Source organism: Carcharhinus amblyrhynchos, unplaced genomic scaffold, assembly GCF_965287045.1.
Source record: "Carcharhinus amblyrhynchos unplaced genomic scaffold, sCarAmb.v2.hapA scaffold_855, whole genome shotgun sequence".
Lineage (NCBI taxonomy): Eukaryota > Metazoa > Chordata > Chondrichthyes > Carcharhiniformes > Carcharhinidae > Carcharhinus > Carcharhinus amblyrhynchos.
In genome coordinates, this window is record NW_027650595.1 from 5,001 (window position 1) to 28,341 (window position 23,341).

At 55.0% G+C, this 23,341-nt stretch overlaps 1 protein-coding gene across 1 annotated transcript in view; it reads left to right on the plus strand.

Annotated features, from left to right (window-relative positions):
• psme2 (proteasome activator subunit 2) overlaps positions 1-23,341 on the plus strand; it is a gene marked incomplete at its 3' end in the record, with an annotated part of 57,563 nt that overhangs the window by 2,065 nt on the left and 32,157 nt on the right. The window contains exons 2-4 of the mRNA XM_080184657.1: positions 698-781; positions 1,666-1,717; positions 3,201-3,298. Of these exons, the coding sequence (XP_080040783.1) occupies positions 698-781; positions 1,666-1,717; positions 3,201-3,298 (234 nt within the window). The remainder of the gene's footprint in view (positions 1-697; positions 782-1,665; positions 1,718-3,200; positions 3,299-23,341) is intronic.

A 23,341-nucleotide genomic window follows, 5' to 3' on the forward strand; every position in this document is an offset into this window, starting at 1 on the left:
TATTTGATTTGATTTATTATTGTCACGTGTATTAACATATAGTTATAACTATTGTTTCTTGTGTGCTACACAGACAGCATACTGTTCATAGAGAAGGAAAGGAGAGGGTGCAGAATGTAGTGTTACAGTCACAGCGAGGGTGTAGAGAAAGATCAGCTTAATGTGAGGTAGGTCCATTCAAAAGTCTGACAGCAGCAGGGAAGAAGCTGTTCTTGAGTCGGTCGGTACGGGACCTCAGACTTTTGTATCTTTTTCCCGATGGATGAAGGTGGAAGAGAGAATGTCCGGGGTGTGTGGGGTCCTTAATTATACCGGCTGCTTTTCCCGAGGCAGCGGGAAGTGTAGACAGAGTCAATGGATGGGAGGCTGGTTTGTGTGATGGATTGGGGCTACATTCACCACCCTTTTGTAGTTCCTTGCGGTCTTGGGCAGAGCAGGAGCCCAGACCAAGCTGTGATACAACCAGAAAGAATGCTTTCTATGGGACATCTGTAAAAGTTGGTGAGAGTCATAGCTGACATGCCAAATTTCCTCGGTCTTCTGAGAAAGTAGAGGTGTTGGTGGGGCTTTCTTAACTATATCGGAACGATTTCTTAGCTGGCTTAATTTAATTAACTTGAAGCCAATGGGTGAAATGTCTCGAGGGGTCACAGTGGGCTGGTTTTTAACCTCTCTTGCCATTTTGTTCCCAATGCAGAAGGACTTTCTGAACCTCAAGGATTTGACACAGATCCACGGAGAGTTGGATATCCCCATACCAGACCCCCCCAAAAAAGAGGAGGTGAGAGAGACAGCTCGGGAGTAGGAGGGGGAGCATGGGGTGGGGGGGGAGTGCGCATGGGGCAGAATGGGAGGGCCGTGTGGAAGGAGTTGCGATGGGATTGCTGACGATAGGTTTATTTTTGCCTGCCCTTTGACCTCTCCCGACCTCAGTCAACCTGTGAACCCCCACCCCCCGTTCACTATATAGTCACTTGATCGCGGAGTAGGGGAAGTTGGGCAGGTGGGGTACGGGGGGGGAGGGGGGGTTATGGAGGAAGGAGGGGGGGTTGGAGTTTGGAGCACAAGAACAAGAAATTTACCCCAGGGTGAATGCAGCCTCCTCCTGTTCCTGTGTAACAGGCTGGAGAAGGGGCTGAATGGCCTCCTCCTGTTCCTGTGTAACAGGCTGGAGAAGGGGCTGAATGGCCTCCTCCTGTTCCTGTGTAACAGGCTGGAGAAGGGGCTGAATGGCCTCCTCCTGTTCCCGTGTAACAGGCTGGAGAAGGGGCTGAATGGCCTCCTCCTGTTCCCGTGTAACAGGCTGGAGAAGGGGCTGAATGGCCTCCTCCTGTTCCCGTGTAACAGGCTGGAGAAGGGGCTGAATGGCCTCCTCCTGTTCCCGTGTAACAGGCTGGAGAAGGGGCTGAATGGCCTCCTCCTGTTCCTGTGTAACAGGATGGAGAAGGGGCTGAATGGCCTCCTCCTGTTCCCGTGTAACAGGCTGGAGAAGGGGCTGAATGGCCTCCTCCTGTTCCTGTGTAACTGCTGTCCAGCTCGCAATCGGCCGGGTGAATCCTCAGGCGATGAATGAGTAGCCCTCCATCCCCCCTTGTGTCCTTTAACCCCCTCCTCACACCGGCAGATAGAAGCCTTCTGTAACTTCCTTGTGTTGTCCTTCTGCAGGAGAACGGTGATAAGGCATCGGAGACGGAAGATGAGAAAAAGAAGGAAAAACGTGAGTGATTCTATGGGAGAGATGTGCAGGTTAGGGTGGATTGGCCGTGCTAAATTGTCCCTTAGTGTCCAAAGATTTGATTGGATTTATTATTGTCACATGTACTAACATTGTGAAAAGTATTGTTTTTCGCACGCTATACAGAGAATACTGTTCATAGAGAAGGAAAGGAGAGGGTGCAGAATGTAGTGTTACAGTCACAGCGAGGGTGTAGAGAAAGATCAGCTTAATGTGACGTAGGTCCATTCAAAAGTCTGACAGCAGCAGGGAAGAAGCTGTTCTTGAGTCGGTCGGTACGGGACCTCAGACTTTTGTATCTTTTTCCCGATGGAAGAAGGTGGAAGAGAGAATGTCCGGGGTGTGTGGGGTCCTTAATTATACCGGCTGCTTTTCCCCGAGGCAGCGGGAAGTGTAGACATAGTCAATGGATGGGAGGCTGGTTTGTGTGATGGATTGGGGCTACATTCACCACCCTTTTGTAGTTCCTTGTGGTCTTGGGCAGAGCAGGAGCCCAGACCGAGCTGTGATCCAACCAGAAAGAATGCTTTCTATGGGACATCTGTAAAAGTTGGTGAGAGTCGTAGCTGACATGCCAAATTTCCTCGGTCTTCTGAGAAAGTAGAGGCGTTGGTGGGGCTTTCTTAACTATAGTGTCGGCATGGGGGGACCCGGACAGGTTGTTGGTGATTTGGACACCTAGAAACTTGAAGCTGTCGACCCTTTTTACTTGGTTCCCGTTGATGTAGACAGGGACATGTTCTCCTTTACACTTCCTGAAGTCAATGAAAATCTCCTTTGTTTTGTTGAGATTGAGGGAGAGATTATTGTTGCTGCCCCAGTTCACCAGATTCTCAATCTCATTCCTGTTCTCTGTCTCGTCATTGTTTGAGATCCGACCCAGTACGGTGGTGTCATCAGCAAACTTGAAAATCGAGTTGGAGGGGAATTTGGCTGCACAGTTAGAGGTTTATAAGGAGTATAGTAGGGGGCTGAGAACACAGCCTTGTGGGACCCCGGTGTGTGAGGGGAATTTGGCTGCACAGTTAGAGGTTTATAAGGAGTATAGTAGGGGGCTGAGAACACAGCCTTGTGGGACCCCGGTGTGTGAGGGGAATTTGGCTGCACAGTTAGAGGTTTATAAGGAGTATAGTAGGGGGCTGCGAACACAGCCTTGTGGGACCCCGGTGTGTGAGGGGAATTTGGCTGCACAGTTAGAGGTTTATAAGGAGTATAGTAGGGGGCTGAGAACACAGCCTTGTGGGACACCAGTTTTGAGAGTGATCGTGGAGGTTAGATGGATTGGCCATGGTAAATTGTCCCTTAGTGTCCAAAGATGTGCAGGTTCGGGTGGATTGTCCCTCAGTGTCTGGTGAAGGGGCCAGGTTCTGCACTGTGGTGGACTCAGCACAAGGACAGTGGTCCCAGATTGGAGATGATGCATTCACACGATGGCAACTGATTCTTTGTCCTTCCTCGAACACAGCCCCGAAGTGCGGTCCACAAAAAGCCAATGACAAGATTCTGAACTTACTCCAATGTGTGAAACCTGAACTCAGGTTATTGAGGGAAGCCTGTATAACGGTGAGTGACACACCCAGAGAACAGAGGGCAAAGCGGTGTCAGACACAGGTACAATACACAGCTCCCTCTACACTGTCCCCCCCAGAGACAGGGTACAATACAGAGCTCCCTCTACACTGTCCCCCAGAGACAGGGTACAATACAGAGCTCCCTCTACACTGTCCCCTCCAGAGACAGGGTACAATACAGAGCTCCCTCTACACTGTCCCCCCCCAGAGACAGGGTACAATACAGAGCTCCCTCTACACTGTCCCCCCCAGAGACAGGGTACAATACAGAGCTCCCTCTACACTGTCCCCCAGAGACAGGGTACAATACAGAGCTCCCTCTACACTGTCCCCCAGAGACAGGGTACAATACAGAGCTCCCTCTACACTGTCCCCCAGAGACAGGGTACAATACAGAGCTCCCTCTACACCTCCCCCCAGAGACAGGGTACAATACAGAGCTCCCTCTACACTGTCCCCCCCAGAGACAGGGTACAATACAGAGCTCCCTCTACACTGTCCCCCAGAGACAGGGTACAATACAGAGCTCCCTCTACACTGTCCCCCAGAGACAGGGTACAATACAGAGCTCCCTCTACACTGGCCCCCCCAGAGACAGGGTACAATACAGAGCTCCCTCTACACTGTCCCCGACAGAGAGACAGGGTACAATACAGAGCTCCCTCTACACTGTCCCCCAGAGACAGGGTACAATACAGAGCTCCCTCTACACTGTCCCCCAGAGACAGGGTACAATACAGAGCTCCCTCTACACCTCCCCCCCAGAGACAGGGTACAATACTGAGCTCCCTCTACACTGTCCCCCCAGAGAGACAGGGTACAATACAGAGCTCCCTCTACACTGTCCCCCAGAGACAGGGTACAATACAGAGCTCCCTCTACACTATCCCCCAGAGACAGGGTACAATACAGAGCTCCCTCTACACTGTCCCCCAGAGACAGGGTACAATACAGAGCTCCCTCTACACCTCCCCCAGAGACAGGGTACAATACAGAGCTCCCTCTACACTGTCCCCCAGAGACAGGGTACAATACAGAGCTCCCTCTACACTGTCCCCCAGAGACAGGGTACAATACAGAGCTCCCTCTACAGTGTCCCCCCCAGAGACAGGGTACAATAGAGAGCTCCCTCTACACTGTCCCCCACAGAGACAGGGTACAATACAGAGCTCCCTCTACACTGTCCCCCAGAGACAGGGTACAATACAGAGCTCCCTCTACACTGTCCCCCAGAGACAGGGTACAATACAGAGCTCCCTCTACACCTCCCCCCAGAGAGACAGGGTACAATACTGAGCTCCCTCTACACTGTCCCCCCCAGAGACAGGGTACAATACAGAGCTCCCTCTACACTGTCCCCCCCAGAGACAGGGTACAATACAGAGCTCCCTCTACACTGTCCCCCAGAGACAGGGTACAATACAGAGCTCCCTCTACACTGTCCCCCAGAGACAGGGTACAATACAGAGCTCCCTCTACACTGTCCCCCCCAGAGACAGGGTACAATACAGAGCTCCCTCTACACTGTCCCCCCCAGAGAGACAGGGTACAATACAGAGCTCCCTCTACACTGTCCCCCCAGAGACAGGGTACAATACAGAGCTCCCTCTACACTGTCCCCCAGAGACAGGGTACAATACAGAGCTCCCTCTACACTGTCCCCCAGAGACAGGGTGCAATACAGAGCTCCCTCTACACCTCCCCCCCAGAGAGACAGGGTACAATACAGAGCTCCCTCTACACCTCCCCCCCAGAGACAGGGTACAATACAGAGCTCCCTCTACACCTCCCCCCCAGAGACAGGGTACAATACAGAGCTCCCTCTACACTGTCCCCCGCCAGAGACAGGGTACAATACAGAGCTCCCTCTACACTGTCCCCCCCAGAGACAGGGTACAATACAGAGCTCCCTCTACACTGTCCCCGACAGAGAGACAGGGTACAATACAGAGCTCCCTCTACACTGTCCCCCAGAGACAGGGTACAATACAGAGCTCCCTCTACACCTCCCCCCCAGAGACAGGGTACAATACAGAGCTCCCTCTACACCTCCCCCAGAGACAGGGTACAATACAGAGCTCCCTCTACACCTCCCCCAGAGACAGGGTACAATACAGAGCTCCCTCTACACCTCCCCCAGAGACAGGGTACAATACAGAGCTCCCTCTACACTGTCCCCCACAGAGACAGGGTACAATACTGAGCTCCCTCTACACTGTCCCCCCAGAGAGACAGGGTACAATACAGAGCTCCCTCTACACCTCACCCCCAGAGACAGGGTACAATACAGAGCTCCCTCTACACTGTCCCCCAGAGACAGGGTACAATACAGAGCTCCCTCTACACTGTCCCCCCCAGAGACAGGGTACAATACAGAGCTCCCTCCACACTGTCCCCCCAGAGACAGGGTACAATACAGAGTTCCCTCTACACTGTCCCCCAGAGACAGGGTACAATACAGAGCTCCCTCTACACTGTCCCCCAGAGACAGGGTACAATACAGAGCTCCCTCTACACTGTCCCCCCAGAGACAGGGTACAATACAGAGCTCCCTCTACACTGTCCCCCAGAGACAGGGTACAATACAGAGCTCCCTCTACACCTCCCCCAGAGACAGGGTACAATACAGAGCTCCCTCTACACTGTCCCCCAGAGACAGGGTACAATACAGAGCTCCCTCTACACTGTCCCCCAGAGACAGGGTACAATACAGATCTCCCTCTACAGTGTCCCCCCCAGAGACAGGGTACAATAGAGAGCTCCCTCTACACTGTCCCCCACAGAGACAGGGTACAATACAGAGCTCCCTCTACACTGTCCCCCAGAGACAGGGTACAATACAGAGCTCCCTCTACACTGTCCCCCAGAGACAGGGTACAATACAGAGCTCCCTCTACACCTCCCCCCAGAGAGACAGGGTACAATACTGAGCTCCCTCTACACTGTCCCCCCCAGAGACAGGGTACAATACAGAGCTCCCTCTACACTGTCCCCCCCAGAGACAGGGTACAATACAGAGCTCCCTCTACACTGTCCCCCAGAGACAGGGTACAATACAGAGCTCCCTCTACACTGTCCCCCCCAGAGAGACAGGGTACAATACAGAGCTCCCTCTACACTGTCCCCCCAGAGACAGGGTACAATACAGAGCTCCCTCTACACTGTCCCCCAGAGACAGGGTACAATACAGAGCTCCCTCTACACTGTCCCCCTGAGACAGGGTACAATACAGAGCTCCCTCTACACCTCCCCCCGAGAGAGACAGGGTACAATACAGAGCTCCCTCTACACCTCACCCCCAGAGACAGGGTACAATACAGAGCTCCCTCTACACTGTCCCCCAGAGACAGGGTACAATACAGAGCTCCCTCTACACTGTCCCCCAGAGACAGGGTACAATACAGAGCTCCCTCTACACTGTCCCCCCCAGAGACAGGGTACAATACAGAGCTCCCTCTACACTGTCCCCCCAGAGACTGGGTACAATACAGAGTTCCCTCTACACTGTCCCCCAGAGACAGGGTACAATACAGAGCTCCCTCTACACTGTCCCCCAGAGACAGGGTACAATACAGAGCTCCCTCTACACTGTCCCCCCCAGAGACAGGGTACAATACAGAGCTCCCTCTACACTGTCCCCCAGAGACAGGGTACAATACAGAGCTCCCTCTACACTGTCCCCCCCAGAGACAGGGTACAATACAGAGCTCCCTCTACACCTCCCCCAGAGACAGGGTACAATACAGAGCTCCCTCTACACTGTCACCCCCAGAGACAGGGTACAATACAGAGCTCCCTCTACACTGTCCCCCCAGAGACAGGGTACAATACAGAGCTCCCTCTACACCTCCCCCAGAGACAGGGTACAATACAGAGCTCCCTCTACACTGTCACCCCCAGAGACAGGGTACAATACAGAGCTCCCTCTACACTGTCCCCCCAGAGACAGGGTAGAATACAGAGCTCCCTCTACACCTCCCCCCAGAGACAGGGTACAATACAGAGCTCCCTCTACACTGTCCCCCCAGAGACAGGGTACAATACAGAGCTCCCTCTACACCTCCCCCCAGAGACAGGGTACAATACAGAGCTCCCTCTACACCTCCCCCCAGAGACAGGGTACAATACAGAGCTCCCTCTACACTGTCCCCCAGAGACAGGGTACAATACAGAGCTCCCTCTACACTGTCCCCCAGAGACAGGGTACAATACAGAGCTCCCTCTACACTGTCCCCCCCAGAGACAGGGTACAATACAGAGCTCCCTCTACACTGTCCCCCCAGAGACAGGGTACAATACAGAGCTCCCTCTACACTGTCCCCCACAGAGACAGGGTACAATACAGAGCTCCCTCTACACTGTCCCCCAGAGACAGGGTACAATACAGAGCTCCCTCTACACTGTCCCCCAGAGACAGGGTACAATACAGAGCTCCCTCTACACTGTCCCCCAGAGACAGGGTACAATACAGAGCTCCCTCTACACCTCCCCCCAGAGAGACAGGGTACAATACTGAGCTCCCTCTACACTGTCCCCCCCAGAGACAGGGTACAATACAGAGCTCCCTCTACACTGTCCCCCAGAGACAGGGTACAATACAGAGCTCCCTCTACACTGTCCCCCAGAGACAGGGTACAATACAGAGCTCCCTCTACACTGTCCCCCAGAGACAGGGTACAATACAGAGCTCCCTCTACAGTGTCCCCCCGAGAGACAGGGTACAATACAGAGCTCCCTCTACACTGTCCCCCACAGAGACAGGGTACAATACAGAGCTCCCTCTACACTGTCCCCCAGAGGCAGGGTACAATACAGAGCTCCCTCTACACTGTCCCCGAGAGACAGGGTACAATACAGAGCTCCCTCTACACCTCCCCCCAGAGAGACAGGGTACAATACTGAGCTCCCTCTACACTGTCCCCCCAAGAGACAGGGTACAATACAGAGCTCCCTCTACACTGTCCCCCCAAGAGACAGGGTACAATACAGAGCTCCGTCTACACATCCCCCCCAGAGACAGGGTACAATACAGAGCTCCCTCTACACTGCCCCCCAGAGACAGGGTACAATACAGAGCTCCCTCTACACTGTCCCCCAGAGACAGGGTACAATACAGAGCTCCCTCTACACTGTCCCCCAGAGACAGGGTACAATACAGAGCTCCCTCTACACTGTCCCCCAGAGACATGGACAATACAGAGCTCCCTCTACACCTCCCCCCAGAGACAGGGTACAATACAGAGCTCCCTCTACACTGTCCCCCGCAGAGACAGGGTACAATACAGAGCTTCCTCTACACTGTCCCCCCCAGAGTCAGGGTACAATACAGAGCTCCCTCTCCACCTCCGCCCAGAGACAGGGTACAATACAGAGCTCCCTCTACACTGCCCCCCCAGAGACAGGGTACAATACAGAGCTCCCTCTGCACTGTCCCCCAGAGACAGGGTACAATACAGAGCTCCCTCTACACTGTCCCCCAGAGACAGGGTACAATACAGAGCTCCCTCTACACTGCCCCCCCAGAGACAGGGTACAATACAGAGCTCCCTCTACACTGTCCCCCCCCAGAGACAGGGTGCAATACAGAGCTCCCTCTACACTGTCCCCCCAGAGACAGGGTACAATACAGAGCTCCCTCTACACTGTCCCCCAGAGACAGGGTACAATACAGAGCTCCCTCTACACTGTCCCCCCCAGAGACAGGGTACAATACAGAGCTCCCTCTACACTGTCCCCCCAGAGACAGGGTACAATACAGAGCTCCCTCTACACTGTCCCCCAGAGACAGGGTACAATACAGAGCTCCCTCTACACTGTCCCCCCCAGAGACAGGGTACAATACAGAGCTCCCTCTACACTGTCCCCCAGAGACAGGGTACAATACAGAGCTCCCTCTACAGTGTCCCCCCAGAGACAGGGTACAATACAGAGCTCCCTCTACACTGTCCCCCAGAGACAGGGTACACTACAGAGCTCCCTCTACACTGTCCCACAGAGACAGGGTACAATACAGAGCTCCCTCTGCACTGTCCCCCAGAGACAGGGTACAATACAGAGCTCCCTCTACACTGTCCCCCAGAGACAGGGTACCATACAGAGCTCCCTCTACACTGTCCCCCAGAGACAGGGTACAATACAGAGCTCCCTCTACACTGTCCCCTCCAGAGACAGGGTACAATACAGAGCTCCCTCTACACTGTCCCCCAGAGACAGGGTACAATACAGAGCTCCCTCTACACTGTCCCCCCCAGAGACAGGGTACAATACAGAGCTCCCTCTACACTGTCCCCCCCAGAGACAGGGTACAATACAGAGGTCCCTCTACACTGTCCCCCAGAGACAGGGTACAATACAGAGCTCCCTCTACACTGTCCCCCAGAGACAGGGTACAATACAGAGCTCCCTCTACACTGTCCCCCCCCAGAGACAGGGTGCAATACAGAGCTCCCTCTACACTGTCCCCCCAGAGACAGGGTACAATACAGAGGTCCCTCTACACTGTCCCCCAGAGACAGGGTACAATACAGAGCGCCCTCTACACCTCCCCCCCAGAGACAGGGTACAATACAAAGCTCCCTCTACACTGTCCCCCCAGAGACAGGGTACAATACAGAGCTCCCTCTACACCTCCCCCCAGAGACAGGGTACAATACAGAGCTCCCTCTACACTGTCCCCCCAGAGACAGGGTACAATACAGAGCTCCCTCTACACCTCCCCCCAGAGACAGGGTACAATACAGAGCTCCCTCTACACTGTCCCCCCAGAGACAGGGTACAATACAGAGCTCCCTCTACACCTCCCCCCAGAGACAGGGTAAAATACAGAGCTCCCTCTACACCTCCCCCCAGAGACAGGGTACAATACAGAGCTCCCTCTACACTGTCCCCCAGAGACAGGGTACAATACAGAGCTCCCTCGACACTGTCCCCCAGAGACAGGGTACAATACAGAGCTCCCTCTACACTGTCCCCACCAGAGACAGGGTACAATACAGAGCTCCCTCTACACTGTCCCCCCAGAGACAGGGTACAATACAGAGCTCCCTCTACACTGCCCCCGCCAGAGACAGGGTACAATACAGAGCTCCCTCTACACTGTCCCCCACAGAGACAGGGTACAATACAGAGCTCCCTCTACACTGTCCCCCCCCAGAGACAGGGTACAATACAAAGCTCCCTCTACACTGTCCCCCAGAGACAGGGTACAATACAGAGCTCCATCTACACCTCCCCCCAGAGAGACAGGGTACAATACTGAGCTCCCTCTTAACTGTCCCCCCCAGAGACAGGGTACAATACAGAGCTCCCTCTACACTGTCCCCCCCAGAGACAGGGTACAATACAGAGCTCCCTCCACACTGTCCCCCCAGAGACAGGGTACAATACAGAGTTCCCTCTACACTGTCCCCCAGAGACAGGGTACAATACAGAGCTCCCTCTACACTGTCCCCCAGAGACAGGGTACAATACAGAGCTCCCTCTACACTGTCCCCCCAGAGACAGGGTACAATACAGAGCTCCCTCTACACTGTCCCCCAGAGACAGGGTACAATACAGAGCTCCCTCTACACTGTCCCCCAGAGACAGGGTACAATACAGAGCTCCCTCTACACCTCCCCCCGAGAGACAGGGTACAATACAGAGCTCCCTCTACACTGTCCCCCAGAGACAGGGTACAATACAGAGCTCCCTCTACACCTCCCCCCAGAGAGACAGGGTACAATACTGAGCTCCCTCTACACTGTCCCCCCCAGAGACAGGGTACAATACAGAGCTCCCTCTACACTGTCCCCCCCAGAGACAGGGTACAATACAGAGCTCCCTCTACACTGTCCCCCAGAGACAGGGTACAATACAGAGCTCCCTCTACACTGTCCCCCCCAGAGAGACAGGGTACAATACAGAGCTCCCTCTACACTGTCCCCCCAGAGACAGGGTACAATACAGAGCTCCCTCTACACTGTCCCCCAGAGACAGGGTACAATACAGAGCTCCCTCTACACTGTCCCCCTGAGACAGGGTACAATACAGAGCTCCCTCTACACCTCCCCCCGAGAGAGACAGGGTACAATACAGAGCTCCCTCTACACCTCACCCCGAGAGACAGGGTACAATACAGAGCTCCCTCTACACTGTCCCCCAGAGACAGGGTACAATACAGAGCTCCCTCTACACTGTCCCCCAGAGACAGGGTACAATACAGAGCTCCCTCTACACTGTCCCCCCCAGAGACAGGGTACAATACAGAGTTCCCTCTACACTGTCCCCCAGAGACAGGGTACAATACAGAGCTCCCTCTACACTGTCCCCCAGAGACAGGGTACAATACAGAGCTCCCTCTACACTGTCCCCCAGAGACAGGGTACAATACAGAGCTCCCTCTACACTGTCCCCCCCAGAGACAGGGTACAATACAGAGCTCCCTCTACACCTCCCCCAGAGACAGGGTACAATACAGAGCTCCCTCTACACTGTCACCCCCAGAGACAGGGTACAATACAGAGCTCCCTCTACACTGTCCCCGCAGAGACAGGGTACAATACAGAGCTCCCTCTACACCTCCCCCAGAGACAGGGTACAATACAGAGCTCCCTCTACACTGTCACCCCCAGAGACAGGGTACAATACAGAGCTCCCTCTACAGTGTCCCCCCAGAGACAGGGTAGAATACAGAGCTCCCTCTACACCTCCCCCCAGAGACAGGGTACAATACAGAGCTCCCTCTACACTGTCCCCCCAGAGACAGGGTACAATACAGAGCTCCCTCTACACCTCCCCCCAGAGACAGGGTACAATACAGAGCTCCCTCTACACCTCCCCCCAGAGACAGGGTACAATACAGAGCTCCCTCTACACTGTCCCCCAGAGACAGGGTACAATACAGAGCTCCCTCTACACTGTCCCCCAGAGACAGGGTACAATACAGAGCTCCCTCTACACTGTCCCCCCCAGAGACAGGGTACAATACAGAGCTCCCTCTACACTGTCCCCCCAGAGACAGGGTACAATACAGAGCTCCCTCTACACTGTCCCCCACAGAGACAGGGTACAATACAGAGCTCCCTCTACACTGTCCCCCACAGAGACAGGGTACAATACAGAGCTCCCTCTACACTGTCCCCCAGAGACAGGGTACAATACAGAGCTCCCTCTACACTGTCCCCCAGAGACAGGGTACAATACAGAGCTCCCTCTACACCTCCCCCCAGAGAGACAGGGTACAATACTGAGCTCCCTCTACACTGTCCCCCCCAGAGACAGGGTACAATACAGAGCTCCCTCTACACTGTCCCCCCCAGAGACAGGGTACAATACAGAGCTCCCTCTACACTGTCCCCCAGAGACAGGGTACAATACAGAGCTCCCTCTACACTGTCCCCCAGAGACAGGGTACAATACAGAGCTCCCTCTACACCTCCCCCCAGAGAGACAGGGTACAATACTGAGCTCCCTCTACACTGTCCCCCCCAGAGACAGGGTACAATACAGAGCTCCCTCTACACTGTCCCCCCCAGAGACAGGGTACAATACAGAGCTCCCTCTACACTGTCCCCCAGAGACAGGGTACAATACAGAGCTCCCTCTACACTGTCCCCCCCAGAGAGACAGGGTACAATACAGAGCTCCCTCTACACTGTCCCCCCAGAGACAGGGTACAATACAGAGCTCCCTCTACACTGTCCCCCAGAGACAGGGTACAATACAGAGCTCCCTCTACACTGTCCCCCTGAGACAGGGTACAATACAGAGCTCCCTCTACACCTCCCCCCGAGAGAGACAGGGTACAATACAGAGCTCCCTCTACACCTCACCCCCAGAGACAGGGTACAATACAGAGCTCCCTCTACACTGTCCCCCAGAGACAGGGTACAATACAGAGCTCCCTCTACACTGTCCCCCAGAGACAGGGTACAATACAGAGCTCCCTCTACACTGTCCCCCCCAGAGACAGGGTACAATACAGAGCTCCCTCTACACTGTCCCCCCAGAGACTGGGTACAATACAGAGTTCCCTCTACACTGTCCCCCAGAGACAGGGTACAATACAGAGCTCCCTCTACACTGTCCCCCAGAGACAGGGTACAATACAGAGCTCCCTCTACACTGTCCCCCCCAGAGACAGGGTACAATACAGAGCTCCCTCTACACTGTCCCCCAGAGACAGGGTACAATACAGAGCTCCCTCTACACTGTCCCCCCCAGAGACAGGGTACAATACAGAGCTCCCTCTACACCTCCCCCAGAGACAGGGTACAATACAGAGCTCCCTCTACACTGTCACCCCCAGAGACAGGGTACAATACAGAGCTCCCTCTACACTGTCCCCCCAGAGACAGGGTACAATACAGAGCTCCCTCTACACCTCCCCCAGAGACAGGGTACAATACAGAGCTCCCTCTACACTGTCACCCCCAGAGACAGGGTACAATACAGAGCTCCCTCTACACTGTCCCCCCAGAGACAGGGTAGAATACAGAGCTCCCTCTACACCTCCCCCCAGAGACAGGGTACAATACAGAGCTCCCTCTACACTGTCCCCCCAGAGACAGGGTACAATACAGAGCTCCCTCTACACCTCCCCCCAGAGACAGGGTACAATTCAGAGCTCCCTCTACACTGTCCCCCAGAGACAGGGTACAATACAGAGCTCCCTCTACACTGTCCCCCAGAGACAGGGTACAATACAGAGCTCCCTCTACACTGTCCCCCCCAGAGACAGGGTACAATACAGAGCTCCCTCTACACTGTCCCCCCAGAGACAGGGTACAATACAGAGCTCCCTCTACACTGTCCCCCACAGAGACAGGGTACAATACAGAGCTCCCTCTACACTGTCCCCCAGAGACAGGGTACAATACAGAGCTCCCTCTACACTGTCCCCCAGAGACAGGGTACAATACAGAGCTCCCTCTACACTGTCCCCCAGAGACAGGGTACAATACAGAGCTCCCTCTACACCTCCCCCCAGAGAGACAGGGTACAATACTGAGCTCCCTCTACACTGTCCCCCCCAGAGACAGGGTACAATACAGAGCTCCCTCTACACTGTCCCCCAGAGACAGGGTACAATACAGAGCTCCCTCTACACTGTCCCCCAGAGACAGGGTACAATACAGAGCTCCCTCTACACTGTCCCCCAGAGACAGGGTACAATACAGAGCTCCCTCTACAGTGTCCCCCCGAGAGACAGGGTACAATACAGAGCTCCCTCTACACTGTCCCCCACAGAGACAGGGTACAATACAGAGCTCCCTCTACACTGTCCCCCAGAGGCAGGGTACAATACAGAGCTCCCTCTACACTGTCCCCGAGAGACAGGGTACAATACAGAGCTCCCTCTACACCTCCCCCCAGAGAGACAGGGTACAATACTGAGCTCCCTCTACACTGTCCCCCCAAGAGACAGGGTACAATACAGAGCTCCCTCTACACTGTCCCCCCAAGAGACAGGGTACAATACAGAGCTCCGTCTACACATCCCCCCCAGAGACAGGGTACAATACAGAGTTCCCTCTACACTGCCCCCCAGAGACAGGGTACAATACAGAGCTCCCTCTACACTGTCCCCCAGAGACAGGGTACAATACAGAGCTCCCTCTACACTGTCCCCCAGAGACAGGGTACAATACAGAGCTCCCTCTACACTGTCCCCCAGAGACATGGACAATACAGAGCTCCCTCTACACCTCCCCCCCAGAGACAGGGTACAATACAGAGCTCCCTCTACACTGTCCCCCGCAGAGACAGGGTACAATACAGAGCTTCCTCTACACTGTCCCCCCCAGAGTCAGGGTACAATACAGAGCTCCCTCTCCACCTCCGCCCAGAGACAGGGTACAATACAGAGCTCCCTCTACACTGCCCCCCCAGAGACAGGGTACAATACAGAGCTCCCTCTGCACTGTCCCCCAGAGACAGGGTACAATACAGAGCTCCCTCTACACTGTCCCCCAGAGACAGGGTACAATACAGAGCTCCCTCTACACTGCCCCCCCAGAGACAGGGTACAATACAGAGCTCCCTCTACACTGTCCCCCCCCAGAGACAGGGTGCAATACAGAGCTCCCTCTACACTGTCCCCCCAGAGACAGGGTACAATACAGAGCTCCCTCTACACTGTCCCCCAGAGACAGGGTACAATACAGAGCTCCCTCTACACTGTCCCCCCCAGAGACAGGGTACAATACAGAGCTCCCTCTACACTGTCCCCCCAGAGACAGGGTACAATACAGAGCTCCCTCTACACTGTCCCCCAGAGACAGGGTACAATACAGAGCTCCCTCTACACTGTCCCCCCCAGAGACAGGGTACAATACAGAGCTCCCTCTACACTGTCCCCCAGAGACAGGGTACAATACAGAGCTCCCTCTACAGTGTCCCCCCAGAGACAGGGTACAATACAGAGCTCCCTCTACACTGTCCCCCAGAGACAGGGTACACTACAGAGCTCCCTCTACACTGTCCCACAGAGACAGGGTACAATACAGAGCTCCCTCTGCACTGTCCCCCAGAGACAGGGTACAATACAGAGCTCCCTCTACACTGTCCCCCAGAGACAGGGTACCATACAGAGCTCCCTCTACACTGTCCCCCAGAGACAGGGTACAATACAGAGCTCCCTCTACACTGTCCCCTCCAGAGACAGGGTACAATACAGAGCTCCCTCTACACTGTCCCCCAGAGACAGGGTACAATACAGAGCTCCCTCTACACTGTCCCCCCCAGAGACAGGGTACAATACAGAGCTCCCTCTACACTGTCCCCCCCAGAGACAGGGTACAATACAGAGGTCCCTCTACACTGTCCCCCAGAGACAGGGTACAATACAGAGCTCCCTCTACACTGTCCCCCAGAGACAGGGTACAATACAGAGCTCCCTCTACACTGTCCCCCCCCAGAGACAGGGTGCAATACAGAGCTCCCTCTACACTGTCCCCCCAGAGACAGGGTACAATACAGAGGTCCCTCTACACTGTCCCCCAGAGACAGGGTACAATACAGAGCGCCCTCTACACCTCCCCCCCAGAGACAGGGTACAATACAAAGCTCCCTCTACACTGTCCCCCCAGAGACAGGGTACAATACAGAGCTCCCTCTACACCTCCCCCCAGAGACAGGGTACAATACAGAGCTCCCTCTACACTGTCCCCCCAGAGACAGGGTACAATACAGAGCTCCCTCTACACCTCCCCCCAGAGACAGGGTACAATACAGAGCTCCCTCTACACTGTCCCCCCAGAGACAGGGTACAATACAGAGCTCCCTCTACACCTCCCCCCAGAGACAGGGTAAAATACAGAGCTCCCTCTACACCTCCCCCCAGAGACAGGGTACAATACAGAGCTCCCTCTACACTGTCCCCCAGAGACAGGGTACAATACAGAGCTCCCTCGACACTGTCCCCCAGAGACAGGGTACAATACAGAGCTCCCTCTACACTGTCCCCACCAGAGACAGGGTACAATACAGAGCTCCCTCTACACTGTCCCCCCAGAGACAGGGTACAATACAGAGCTCCCTCTACACTGCCCCCGCCAGAGACAGGGTACAATACAGAGCTCCCTCTACACTGTCCCCCACAGAGACAGGGTACAATACAGAGCTCCCTCTACACTGTCCCCCCCCAGAGACAGGGTACAATACAAAGCTCCCTCTACACTGTCCCCCAGAGACAGGGTACAATACAGAGCTCCATCTACACCTCCCCCCAGAGAGACAGGGTACAATACTGAGCTCCCTCTTAACTGTCCCCCCCAGAGACAGGGTACAATACAGAGCTCCCTCTACACTGTCCCCCCCAGAGACAGGGTACAATACAGAGCTCCCTCCACACTGTCCCCCCAGAGACAGGGTACAATACAGAGTTCCCTCTACACTGTCCCCCAGAGACAGGGTACAATACAGAGCTCCCTCTACACTGTCCCCCAGAGACAGGGTACAATACAGAGCTCCCTCTACACTGTCCCCCCAGAGACAGGGTACAATACAGAGCTCCCTCTACACTGTCCCCCAGAGACAGGGTACAATACAGAGCTCCCTCTACACTGTCCCCCAGAGACAGGGTACAATACAGAGCTCCCTCTACACCTCCCCCCCAGAGACAGGGTACAATACAGAGCTCCCTCTACACTGTCCCCCAGAGACAGGGTACAATACAGAGCTCCCTCTACACCTCCCCCCAGAGAGACAGGGTACAATACTGAGCTCCCTCTACACTGTCCCCCCCAGAGACAGGGTACAATACAGAGCTCCCTCTACACTGTCCCCCCCAGAGACAGGGTACAATACAGAGCTCCCTCTACACTGTCCCCCAGAGACAGGGTACAATACAGAGCTCCCTCTACACTGTCCCCCCCAGAGAGACAGGGTACAATACAGAGCTCCCTCTACACTGTCCCCCCAGAGACAGGGTACAATACAGAGCTCCCTCTACACTGTCCCCCAGAGACAGGGTACAATACAGAGCTCCCTCTACACTGTCCCCCTGAGACAGGGTACAATACAGAGCTCCCTCTACACCTCCCCCCGAGAGAGACAGGGTACAATACAGAGCTCCCTCTACACCTCACCCCGAGAGACAGGGTACAATACAGAGCTCCCTCTACACTCTCCCCCAGAGACAGGGTACAATACAGAGCTCCCTCTACACTGTCCCCCAGAGACAGGGTACAATACAGAGCTCCCTCTACACTGTCCCCCCCAGAGACAGGGTACAATACAGAGTTCCCTCTACACTGTCCCCCAGAGACAGGGTACAATACAGAGCTCCCTCTACACTGTCCCCCAGAGACAGGGTACAATACAGAGCTCCCTCTACACTGTCCCCCAGAGACAGGGTACAATACAGAGCTCCCTCTACACTGTCCCCCCCAGAGACAGGGTACAATACAGAGCTCCCTCTACACCTCCCCCAGAGACAGGGTACAATACAGAGCTCCCTCTACACTGTCACCCCCAGAGACAGGGTACAATACAGAGCTCCCTCTACACTGTCCCCGCAGAGACAGGGTACAATACAGAGCTCCCTCTACACCTCCCCCAGAGACAGGGTACAATACAGAGCTCCCTCTACACTGTCACCCCCAGAGACAGGGTACAATACAGAGCTCCCTCTACAGTGTCCCCCCAGAGACAGGGTAGAATACAGAGCTCCCTCTACACCTCCCCCCAGAGACAGGGTACAATACAGAGCTCCCTCTACACTGTCCCCCCAGAGACAGGGTACAATACAGAGCTCCCTCTACACCTCCCCCCAGAGACAGGGTACAATACAGAGCTCCCTCTACACCTCCCCCCAGAGACAGGGTACAATACAGAGCTCCCTCTACACTGTCCCCCAGAGACAGGGTACAATACAGAGCTCCCTCTACACTGTCCCCCAGAGACAGGGTACAATACAGAGCTCCCTCTACACTGTCCCCCCCAGAGACAGGGTACAATACAGAGCTCCCTCTACACTGTCCCCCCAGAGACAGGGTACAATACAGAGCTCCCTCTACACTGTCCCCCACAGAGACAGGGTACAATACAGAGCTCCCTCTACACTGTCCCCCACAGAGACAGGGTACAATACAGAGCTCCCTCTACACTGTCCCCCAGAGACAGGGTACAATACAGAGCTCCCTCTACACTGTCCCCCAGAGACAGGGTACAATACAGAGCTCCCTCTACACCTCCCCCCAGAGAGACAGGGTACAATACTGAGCTCCCTCTACACTGTCCCCCCCAGAGACAGGGTACAATACAGAGCTCCCTCTACACTGTCCCCCCCAGAGACAGGGTACAATACAGAGCTCCCTCTACACTGTCCCCCAGAGACAGGGTACAATACAGAGCTCCCTCTACACTGTCCCCCCCAGAGACAGGGTACAATACAGAGCTCCCTCTACACTGTCCCCCCAGAGACAGGGTACAATACAGAGCTCCCTCTACACTGTCCCCCAGAGACAGGGTACAATACAGAGCTCCCTCTACACTGTCCCCCTGAGACAGGGTACAATACAGAGCTCCCTCTACACCTCCCCCCGAGAGAGACAGGGTACAATACAGAGCTCCCTCTACACCTCACCCCGAGAGACAGGGTACAATACAGAGCTCCCTCTACACTGTCCCCCAGAGACAGGGTACAATACAGAGCTCCCTCTACACTGTCCCCCAGAGACAGGGTACAATACAGAGCTCCCTCTACACTGTCCCCCCCAGAGACAGGGTACAATACAGAGTTCCCTCTACACTGTCCCCCAGAGACAGGGTACAATACAGAGCTCCCTCTACACTGTCCCCCAGAGACAGGGTACAATACAGAGCTCCCTCTACACTGTCCCCCAGAGACAGGGTACAATACAGAGCTCCCTCTACACTGTCCCCCCCAGAGACAGGGTACAATACAGAGCTCCCTCTACACCTCCCCCAGAGACAGGGTACAATACAGAGCTCCCTCTACACTGTCACCCCCAGAGACAGGGTACAATACAGAGCTCCCTCTACACTGTCCCCGCAGAGACAGGGTACAATACAGAGCTCCCTCTACACCTCCCCCAGAGACAGGGTACAATACAGAGCTCCCTCTACACTGTCACCCCCAGAGACAGGGTACAATACAGAGCTCCCTCTACAGTGTCCCCCCAGAGACAGGGTAGAATACAGAGCTCCCTCTACACCTCCCCCCAGAGACAGGGTACAATACAGAGCTCCCTCTACACTGTCCCCCCAGAGACAGGGTACAATACAGAGCTCCCTCTACACCTCCCCCCAGAGACAGGGTACAATACAGAGCTCCCTCTACACCTCCCCCCAGAGACAGGGTACAATACAGAGCTCCCTCTACACTGTCCCCCAGAGACAGGGTACAATACAGAGCTCCCTCTACACTGTCCCCCAGAGACAGGGTACAATACAGAGCTCCCTCTACACTGTCCCCCCCAGAGACAGGGTACAATACAGAGCTCCCTCTACACTGTCCCCCCAGAGACAGGGTACAATACAGAGCTCCCTCTACACTGTCCCCCACAGAGACAGGGTACAATACAGAGCTCCCTCTACACTGTCCCCCCGCAGAGACAGGGTACAATACAGAGCTCCCTCTACACTGTCCCCCAGAGACAGGGTACAATACAGAGCTCCCTCTACACTGTCCCCCAGAGACAGGGTACAATACAGAGCTCCCTCTACACTGTCCCCCAGAGACAGGGTACAATACAGAGCTCCCTCTACACTGTCACCCCCAGAGACAGGGTACAATACAGAGCTCCCTCTACACTGTCCCCCAGAGACAGGGTACAATACAGAGCTCCCTCTACACTGTCCCCCAGAGACAGGGTACAATACAGAGCTCCCTCTACAGTGTCCCCCTCAGAGACAGGGTACAATACAGAGCTCCCTCTACACTGTCCCCCACAGAGACAGGGTACAATACAGAGCTCCCTCTACACTGTCCCCCAGAGACAGGGTACAATACAGAGCTCCCTCTACACTGTCCCCCAGAGACAGGGTACAATACAGAGCTCCCTCTACACTGTCCCCCAGAGACAGGGTACAATACAGAGCTCCCTCTACACTGTCCCCCAGAGACAGGGTACAATACAGAGCTCCCTCTACAGTGTCCCCCCGAGAGACAGGGTACAATACAGAGCTCCCTCTACACTGTCCCCCACAGAGACAGGGTACAATACAGAGCTCCCTCTACACTGTCCCCCAGAGACAGGGTACAATACAGAGCTCCCTCTACACTGTCCCCCAGAGACAGGGTACAATACAGAGCTCCCTCTACACCTCCCCCCAGAGAGACAGGGTACAATACTGAGCTCCCTCTACACTGTCCCCCCAAGAGACAGGGTACAATACAGAGCTCCCTCTACACTGTCCCCCCAAGAGACAGGGTACAATACAGAGCTCCGTCTACACATCCCCCCCAGAGACAGGGTACAATACAGAGCTCCCTCTACACTGTCCCCCAGAGACAGGGTACAATACAGAGCTCCCTCTACACTGTCCCCCAGAGACAGGGTACAATGCAGAGCTTCCTCTACACTGTCCCCCCCAGAGACAGGGTACAATACAGAGCTCCCTCTCCACCTCCGCCCAGAGACAGGGTACAATACAGAGCTCCCTCTACACTGCCCCCCCAGAGACAGGGTACAATACAGAGCTCCCTCTGCACTGTCCCCCAGAGACAGGGTACAATACAGAGCTCCCTCTACACTGTCCCCCAGAGACAGGGTACAATACAGAGCTCCCTCTACACTGCCCCCCCAGAGACAGGGTACAATACAGAGCTCCCTCTACACTGTCCCCCCCCAGAGACAGGGTGCAATACAGAGCTCCCTCTACACTGTCCCCCCAGAGACAGGGTACAATACAGAGCTCCCTCTACACTGTCCCCCAGAGACAGGGTACAATACAGAGCTCCCTCTACACTGTCCCCCCCAGAGACAGGGTACAATACAGAGCTCCCTCTACACTGTCCCCCCAGAGACAGGGTAGAATACAGAGCTCCCTCTACACTGTCCCCCAGAGACAGGGTACAATACAGAGCTCCCTCTACACTGTCCCCCCCAGAGACAGGGTACAATACAGAGCTCCCTCTACACTGTCCCCCAGAGACAGGGTACAATACAGAGCTCCCTCTACAGTGTCCCCCCAGAGACAGGGTACAATACAGAGCTCCCTCTACACTGTCCCCCAGAGACAGGGTACACTACAGAGCTCCCTCTACACTGTCCCACAGAGACAGGGTACAATACAGAGCTCCCTCTACACTGTCCCCCAGAGACAGGGTACAATACAGAGCTCCCTCTACACTGTCCCCCAGAGACAGGGTACAATACAGAGCTCCCTCTACACTGTCCCCCAGAGACAGGGTACAATACAGAGCTCCCTCTACACTGTCCCCTCCAGAGACAGGGTACAATACAGAGCTCCCTCTACACTGTCCCCCAGAGACAGGGTACAATACAGAGCTCCCTCTACACTGTCCCCCAGAGACAGGGTACAATACAGAGCTCCCTCTACACTGTCCCCCCCAGAGACAGGGTACAATACAGAGGTCCCTCTACACTGTCCCCCAGAGACAGGGTACAATACAGAGCTCCCTCTACACTGTCCCCCAGAGACAGGGTACAATACAGAGCTCCCTCTACACTGTCCCCCGCCAGAGACAGGGTGCAATACAGAGCTCCCTCTACACTGTCCCCCCAGAGACAGGGTACAATACAGAGCTCCCTCTACACCTCCCCCCAGAGACAGGGTACAATACAGAGCTCCCTCTACACTGTCCCCCCAGAGACAGGGTACAATACAGAGCTCCCTCTACACCTCCCCCCAGAGACAGGGTAAAATACAGAGCTCCCTCTACACCTCCCCCCAGAGACAGGGTACAATACAGAGCTCCCTCTACACTGTCCCCCAGAGACAGGGTACAATACAGAGCTCCCTCGACACTGTCCCCCAGAGACAGGGTACAATACAGAGCTCCCTCTACACTGTCCCCCCCAGAGACAGGGTACAATACAGAGCTCCCTCTACACTGTCCCCCCAGAGACAGGGTACAATACAGAGCTCCCTCTACACTGTCCCCCCCAGAGACAGGGTACAATACAGAGCTCCCTCTACACTGTCCCCCACAGAGACAGGGTACAATACAGAGCTCCCTCTACACTGTCCCCCCCCAGAGACAGGGTACAATACAGAGCTCCCTCTACACTGTCCCCCAGAGACAGGGTACAATACAGAGCTCCATCTACACCTCCCCCCAGAGAGACAGGGTACAATACTGAGCTCCCTCTACACTGTCCCCCCCAGAGACAGGGTACAATACAGAGCTCCCTCTACACTGTCCCCCCCAGAGACAGGGTACAATACAGAGCTCCCTCTACACGTCCCCCCCAGAGACAGGGTACAATACAGAGCTCCCTCTACACTGCCCCCCAGAGACAGGGTACAATACAGAGCTCCCACTACACTGTCCCCCAGAGACAGGGTACAATACAGAGCTCCCTCTACACTGTCCCCCAGAGACAGGGTACAATACAGAACT